This window comes from Metopolophium dirhodum, chromosome 1 (assembly GCF_019925205.1).
Source record: "Metopolophium dirhodum isolate CAU chromosome 1, ASM1992520v1, whole genome shotgun sequence".
NCBI classification, from domain to species: Eukaryota; Metazoa; Arthropoda; class Insecta; order Hemiptera; family Aphididae; genus Metopolophium; species Metopolophium dirhodum.
In genome coordinates, this window is record NC_083560.1 from 82,738,989 (window position 1) to 82,748,112 (window position 9,124).

Below are 9,124 nucleotides of genomic sequence, written 5' to 3' on the forward strand. Positions count from 1 at the left end.
AAATGTTGGAGGATGTCTATTTATCATCAAATACATCTATTCTTTATAAATAATTCAATATTCAATATAATTGTTTATCATAATTAAAAGAATTAGAAAGAAAACATTCACTGTTTATAATTGTGATCAACGTAAAAAATTTAAAAAGTAAATTACATTTTTTTTAAGTGGATCAAGTTAATATGTATTGCAATTTAATACTGAACGCCATACTGAGTTAAATGTATTATTTGTTGACGTCTAACTTAATGATTTTTATATATTATGCTCACTTCACTTTACTTAACTTAACTTGATTTATTATATTTTTCATTAATTTGCCCCTACATTGTTCGATGATTCAATAAAACAACTAGAAACTCATCATAATAGATTAAATTCATCTTACTATATTGGGCAGTACTCATTACCTACTTTTTGGTGAATTATAGTTAGTACCATAGACTTACTCCTTGTTGCTTGTTCCAGAAATTCGAGAAAAACTGTTAACACTATATTTGTACATAGTTTTTGGGTAAGAAATAAATTATAGTTTAGTATAATATAATGTAATATGACTTTATTACAAATTTATGTAGAAGTTTTCGAGCATATCGTTTTAATGGATGTGTTATATCTTATATATTTGAATTCAATGATAAATCATTGTATATTTGTATACGAAAAACGATTCTGAGCGGAGACGTTATGTCAACAAAAAAAATTGATAAAAATTGAAAATACGACCATGAATAGCGTGACTTTCCGGTAAACCTTTCTTTTTGATAGAGGTAGAAAAACTTGTCCTTATTTGTGTGGCTAATAGAATGTACGATGCAAATCTGTTTGGCATGGTTAATAAATATGTACTTACATGTATTACTGAAATAAGTACTTATACACACTTTAAAGTTTAAGATGATTACGAACTAGGTGAATAGTTCGCACATGGACGCGATTTTATATCTTGGCAATTTTTATTCGCTTACGACACTAAGCTTACACACTAATCACTAGACACAATTTACGCGGTTGAAATCCGCTCCAAAACCAAATAACCTTAATTTAAATATTAAAACTCTTAAATATTTAATCTCTACCTGGCCAGTTATATATTTTAATTGTACGTATTTTTTGAACCACTAACAAAAAACTTAGGAGATATATCTAGTGGTATATGTATATGTACAGAGTCATTCATCAAGTATTCTCACCCCCCTTCATTTCTTCAATAACGCAGTAATCTAAAATATGATTTTTGGAATTTTTAAATATACTTAAACACCATATTTTCGAATTTTTGAAAATGTTTTATTCTACTTTCGGAGTGTCTTTAAGAGATATAAACTTCTGTTTTTCAAACAATAACCATCCTTTTCTACAGTAAATTATTTGGCAGATAATTTTAATGAAAATTTTAACGTATCAATATCAAAATTTGAATGTGTAGTTTTTAAAATACTTTGTAACTTTGTGTGCTAAGGATAAATAGAATAATAGGTCCATGATAATGGGTTTGGAAGATATGGAAGGTATGGAAGGTGATTTAAACATATGAATAATAAATATTAATCTATCAATATATAACTAGATCCTATATTAAATGTATTAAATAATTTTTTCAAACCATTTTTAGGCCTATTATCCTTAATATATAAACGTTTTCATAACTAGGGATCGAATTTATATGTATTAAAAAAACAAAATATGTAAATATATAGGTATGTAATAAAAAATTGCTGGGTATGTAAATATAGTGGGGCCCATTATTCTTTGAAATAAACGCTAGTTATAATAATAAAGGTGTGTAATAAAAAATTGCTTTATATGTAGGTAATAAAAAAAATGAAAATATGAAAGTTTATAAAAAAATGTAAAAGTACAATTTATAAATTATATAAAATTTAATATTTTTAATTCGGATCTTTATTGCAATGGGGTACCATATACAATATACATTCTCAAATTGTCAAAGTTAAATACTGTACGGTTTGGTCTTCACACAGATTTATACTATTAGTTCTAGTTATATCTACAAAATTCAGAAATTGATATCGGCCATAAATTATATTTAAAGATTGGTATTATTTTGAACACGTACTTTAGGAAACATGAAAATATCACAAAATTACGAACCGTTTACAGCTCACAAATACAATCGTATATTATCAAAATATTGTGTAAATATGCAATAAAAAAGGTGGGTAAGTGGATGTCGCTCTGCTGTACAGTATGTTACAAGTGGGTCACTGTAATGGATGGTGTTAAATTTTAATTCAATGATATAATATTATTGTATAAGTAAAACGATTCTGAGCGAAAACGGTCAGTCAGCCTATGATATTACCAAGTATATATTTTGATGATATTATTGTGAATAAAGTAATTTATATACAACCTATTTACGTGGAGCCTTGTTTTTAATTTTCAATCCTTAGCTATAAAAGTTCAACATTTTATAAATTTTTAACTACAAAATAATTATTAAACTTTTAAATTTGATAAATTTGATCAATATTTGAACGTTAAATGTTTATAAAAAAAAAAAGTGGCTATGTATTTTTAATATTTTTTAACTGCTGTTGCAACAATATATCAGGAGCCTTGCATTAAATGTTCACGCTTTTTTACCCAACAAATAAAATGTTATTGATATTTATAGAAAAAAAAACTAAAAAAATTGAAAACTGACAATGTCCGTAAACAGCTCAAAAAGAGTAAAAATAATTTCAAAATTGTATGGTGTATAGAAAATGCTAATATAAACATTCGGTTAAATTTTCAAGTGTCTACAGTCATACGTTTTTTAATTACAACAAAATAAGAAAATCGTTACATGAGATATCGAGTGAATATTAAATGTTGTAAAAATATGAATTTCAAACGGTCACAAAAAATTAATTTGACTTTCTTGTAGACAATTTTTTTTTTTTTTGGATAAAGGTAGACAAACTTATGGATAATCTTGTATTACATTTTCAAATCTTAGATTTAAAAAGAAAAATTTTTATGAATTCTCAACACAAAATAATTTGCTAATTTTCGAGATTTTTCCGTATTTTGTCAATATTTGAACTTTAAATGCTTATAAATAAAAACTGTGACTAAGGATTTTTAATTTTTTTCATCTGCCTTTGAAACAATAACCTAGGAGCCTTCTATTAAAGCTTTTTCAAGCTTTTTTACTCAACAGATAAAATTTTTTTGATATTTATAGAAAAAAAAACTTAAAAAATTGAAAACTGACAATGTCCGTAAACAGCTCAAAAAGAGTCAAAATATTTGGAAAATGTTATGGTGTATAGGAAATGCAATTACAAACATTCAGTCAAAATTTCATGTCCCTACGGTCCTTGCGGTTTTAGAGTTACACCAAAAACCAAAATCGATTTTCTTGAAAACAGATTTTGCGTAAAAATTCCCGTTTTTCCTTAATTTTTCTTTTGTTTTTCACGTCACTTTTGAAAACTACTGGGAAATTTTTACTTTTGACCCCCCCAAGTACCAACTAGATTCACTTTCCTATCAGAAAAGTTACTGTTGAAGAAAATCCAAGCACTTTTACTGTCCTAAAAGGTGATGACAGATACAAAAATAAAAAAAAAATAAAAATAAAACACACATCATTGTAAAATCAATACATTCATCGCTTCGCTCAGAATCTAAAATTAAAAAAATAAAAAACACACATCATTGTAAAACCAATACCTATATTCATCGTTCCACTTAGAATCTAAAATGGAATTATTGAGGAATATGTACAAATATTTAATATTAAGTATGACTGATTTTATTACAAATCATGTGAACGAATTTATCATTAGCCCAAAGCAAATTATTTATACTCAGTAAAATATGAATTTACATATAAATCCTTATTAATAACTACTAAAAAATTACTAGTCCAAATTGTGAAATACCTATCTACATCAACATTTTCAAAAAAATGTATGAACTAAATCATTTCCAATGAAAAAGGCCTAGATTCTTATTTGAGAAACTGAAGCTATAATTTTCACAGGACACTCCTTAAGTACTACAAAACAATTTCAAGAAATTAAAAATATGTCTAAAAAATAAAAACTTACTTGAAATTTAGGAAAAATCTTGTTTTTTTATAAAATACAGTTTTAAAATTTTAATTGATAAAAAATATTATGTGATATTACTGATATTAATGTTCTTATAATAGGTATGCTTAGTTATATTATATCTCAAACGATAAAATATAGATGAATAGTTAAATTATGAAAAATAATATTGGTAAATGTCCTGAGATATTATCAACTAATGAGTACAATTACGTGTACTTCATACAATAATTGGACACGATAATATAACATTATCATAGGATAATGCAATAAAAACAATTACAATCTTCGAAAAAAGAGTATACATCTGGCCACCATAATTATACACGATGTGTAGTAACGTTAACATTAAAACTATTTATTTACTATGTATAATTTATTTAAAAAAATATTTATATTAAATACTTTTTAGTGTAGTTAGTTGAAATTTATTAATATTGATTTATTATCAAAATAAATCATTTATTATAAATATGTTTTTGAATAAAATTACAAAACTTGTCAAACCAATTGTATTTCAAAATTATCTATTTATTAAAACATTTCATAGAAGTGTAACTAAATTTACTTGGAAACAACCTTTCATTAATGATGCAATTAAAGTAAGCACATCAAAATTATTATAACTAATAAAATAAAATAAAATATATATTTGTAACATTAAGAAAGAACTACAGTCAGATAAAAAATATCTGAATGGTAATAATTCGGGTACAGCGCTACAATACAACAGTTCATTGAACATCGATTGTAAATCTCACCCATTACGTCGTTCGGGTATCATTTGTACAATAGGTTTGTTAAATTGTTTTAATAAATTAAACTTTAAAGTTTAAAGCAATTTTTACTTTACAAAACAATGTCAATAGGACCTGCTTCAGCAGATATAAAAATATTAGAGGGGCTAATTGATGCTGGAATGAACATAGCTCGGTTAAATTTCTCACATGGAACTCACGATTATCATTTAAAGACTGTGGAAAACCTAAGAAAAGCAGTAAAAAGCTATAGCGAAAAAATATGTATGAACTTTCCATTAGCTATTGCTTTAGACACCAAAGGTCCGGAGATTCGGACAGGTGTGTTGGGCGGGAAAGATGCATCAAAAGAGATCAAGTTGAACAAAGGCGATACACTTCGTTTATCGACGGATAAACAATATGAAAATAAATGTTCAAATAAACTAGTGTATGTTGATTACGAAAATATAACTAAAATCCTGAAAGAAAACGATAGAATATACGTGGACGATGGTTTGATTTTAATGACAGCTACGAAAATTGGTAAGCAGATAAAGTTTATTTTAAGATTGATTAAACTGAAATCAATTTTTACGCTGCAGGTGAAAACTATATTGATTGTATGGTTGAGAACGAAGGCATGTTGGGTAGCCGTAAAGGAATAAACCTACCAGGTGTGGCTGTAGATTTACCCGCTATATCAGAAAAAGATAAAGCTGATATACAATTTGCGGCAGACAATGATTTAGATATGATATTTGCGTCGTTCGTCAGAGATAGCTCTGCGGTAAATGAAATACGAAACATTTTGGGTACGTATTTAGATAAGTTCGGGTAAAGATACCAGTTAACGGTATTTAACTGTGCCATACTCAATTTCAGGTGAACGCAATAAGCACATATTGATCATTTCAAAAATTGAGAACCAGCAGGGTATACAAAACTTGCCATCTATAATCAAAATATCTGACGGTATTATGGTAGCCAGAGGTGACCTGGGTATCGAAATTCCTCCAGAAAAAGTATTTTTAGCTCAAAAATCAATTTTGGCACAGTGTAATATTGTAAGCATATAGTAGAACAGATAGAGTAGATAACATACAATATTTGTTAATAGTTTGACGTTGTACAAATCAGAATAAACATTTACAAAAGGAATATTTATATTTTATGTATAGGTTTAATAAATACATTTAAACACATAAATATAATATATTTAAATACATTAACTAAACCGTTTATGATGGTTTATAAAATATCTAGTTATTATGTAGAACAACTATTAATTAAAGTATGTATTTTTGGACTCATTCAATACATTAACTGAAAGTACCCGTAAATCTATAAGATAACTAGTTATTTTACTGAGTTACAGAAGTTCATACATTAACACTAACATTTATAAATATATTTTAAGGCCGGGAAGCCAGGAATTTGTGCTACACAAATGTTGGAGTCAATGACCAAAAAACCACGAGCGACTAGGGCCGAATCATCTGACGTAGCCAATGCAATTTTGGACGGGGCAGACTGTGTTATGTTATCTGGAGAAACAGCCAAAGGTCACTTTCCAATTGAATCTGTTCGAACAATGGACAAGTTATGTCGGGAAGCCGAATCTGCTATGTGGCGAAAGGAGTTTTTTCATGATATGGTTGTAAGCCTAGTAAGTATTTTATATAAAGTTAGTATTTTGTTATTGAATGTGTGAACATAAATGAGTCTTTAGACTTAGTCCTACATAGAAATATATTGTCTAACACAACGAAAAGTGGGGGGAGGGGTGGTCTTAAATTATAATAAAATAGTTTTTCTAAATTATTAAGGGCCGCCAAAATAATCACCATAATAAACAAGTGCATTTTAGATTCTGAGCGGAGTGAGGGATCTAGTGATTTTACAATAGTGTTTATTTTTTTTTTATCCTGTATATAAAATTTCCACCAGAAGGAGTGATTTGATTTCAACATATCATGTCTCATCTTTTAGAAAATTGGATCAAGATGGTACTTTAAAAAGGTAATTTTTCGATTTTCTCAATAGTTATTTAATGCCACCGCGGGAAAAACCACCGACAAATTACAAAAAACCGCTAAAAATGGAGTTTAAATTATTTTGTTGTAATTTATAATATTAATTCAACTTGCAGGCTATAATAAAATATAATAACAATATAAAATATCTAAACTGACAAACCGTCTCAGCACAGAATCGTTTTTCGTATACAATGATATGATATCAAATCAAATTTAATACAAGCCATTATACAGTGACCCACTTGTAACCTACTGTACAGCAGAGCGACATCCACTTACCCGCTTTTTTTTTATTAACTGTAAAGGGTTTTAAATAATTGAAAGTTGTAAGACCTTTTAATCGTAGTGCTATAGAATTTTAACTCGATTAGTAATTATGTATGTACAATACACATGGTATTAACGTGGGTGATATTATGACTTCAAACTGTGTGTTTATCGTTTACCATTATCAATATGTTAACTTCAAATCTTACTTGCTGCAATTATATAGGCCGAAAGAACTTCTAACGACAGTCAAAATATTATGCAAGCCTTGAGAGCCGTAACTGTGGCTGACAATATGGGCGCAGACGTTATTATTGTAATTGACCAGTCCGGTTGTATAGCACATGAAATTGCAATGTACAGACCACGAAGCATCATTCTCGTCGTAACCGATATTCATAGGGTGGCTCGGCAATGTCACTTACACCGTGGAATTTTACCAGTATTTTACTGCCCTGGTACGATATTTTCAATTAAGCACGATTTATATTATTTTATTGGTTGCGTTACATAGCATTGTCCGACATTAATACTTTATATCACTATGAGCAATTTAAATTTGAACATCCATGTTAATAATATTGTTTGATACAAACATTTGGATAAAACTCTTTTGTAAACGGTTCTCGGTGTAAGTTTTTTTATTATGCATTTGGATTGAATGAATCCTCATTTATTACTAATAAAATTCGTTATTTAATATTATTATTTTAAAGAAAAAAAATAGTTTTGACAAACATTTAAAAAACAATCTTTCTTCGATTAAATAATAAAAAAGCAAATTCTAATTTACAATTGTATGAATTATATTATTTTCAGAAGTTGGTGGATGCGATGTAGATTTTTCAAATAACTGGAACAAACATCGGGATTATGCTATAGATTTTGGAAAATCTCTAGGAATAGTGAAATCTAGAGATACTATAGTGCTAGTTGGTAAAGAAGGAATCACTTTATCCTGTATTATATGATATAATAGTCAAAATATCATCAAATTACCTTTACATAAAACACTTACTACACTTAAGATGGCACTAGCGAAAAAAACATTTTGCCTCAACAGATTCTGCTCCCTGACACAACTTATGCATTGTACGAATAAATTTTATTGGAAAGGGATGTTTGGCTATTTCTCCTAATATTGTAACATAACACAGTCTACACCATCAAAAATCGTAAAAGGCTACGTCAGAATTCGGTGAGTATCTATATAATGGATTTTTTTATGATAATATGTGTATCTATTAAATATTAATAGTTAATAGTATTTTTGTGCCCATGAATTCGATGCCATGTCCCCACTTTTTTCAAATATCATTGTGATTTGAGAGAGTATCGTGCCCCTGATAGAATGGACTGGAAACGAACAGGCGGGTAGGAGACGGGGAGCCGGGCCGCTTAAGGTTGTTAGTAGGCTTGTGCGGGGAGAAATGGATGCAAGTGCGAATCTAGCACTATCTATATTCATCGTATAAAATAGATGAAGTGTACCTACTTTCTGTTTTAAATGGAACAATTTAATGTAATGTTTAGTGAAAAAAGGAAAACGAGTGTACGTTACGCCCGACGGATTTAAATTTTCATTTCACAAGACTATCAAAAGAAAGTAGACAATTTTATGAGGAAAAAGTCAGAATTTTATGAATTCCTAACTCAAAATACAGTTTCGTGATTTTTACGTGTTGGTGCCAGCGGCACGCACCTAACCCACATCATAGTAAAATCAATACATTCTTCGCTCCGCTCAGAATTTAAAATTTGTTTAAAAAAAGTGCCAGATGTAAATTCAATAAACTAAATACAGTGAAAACTATTTATAACGAAACTCTTTACAACGAAAAACTCTATATAACATAAACATTACCTAATAATGGTTGGTTTGCTGTATAACCCATTAGTCAATTCATTCTCTATAACGTATTAGGCACTCTCAATAACGAAACAATATTTTATGTTTCATAATACAATTAACGAGTTATTGTTCCTATTCATATATAAATTATAAAAATAA

General features: G+C 28.3%; 1 protein-coding gene across 1 annotated transcript; it reads left to right on the forward strand.

The window, feature by feature from the left end:
• The first annotated feature begins 4,399 nt into the window (after positions 1-4,399).
• Positions 4,400-8,084, forward strand: LOC132935100 (pyruvate kinase-like). The gene is made up of 9 exons (XM_061001559.1): positions 4,400-4,448; positions 4,524-4,672; positions 4,736-4,865; positions 4,940-5,353; positions 5,413-5,622; positions 5,693-5,874; positions 6,228-6,476; positions 7,340-7,571; positions 7,933-8,084. Exons 1-9 carry the CDS (start codon positions 4,400-4,402, stop codon positions 8,082-8,084), a joined length of 1,767 nt encoding a protein of 588 aa, XP_060857542.1.
• Positions 8,085-9,124: the final 1,040 nt, after the last annotated feature.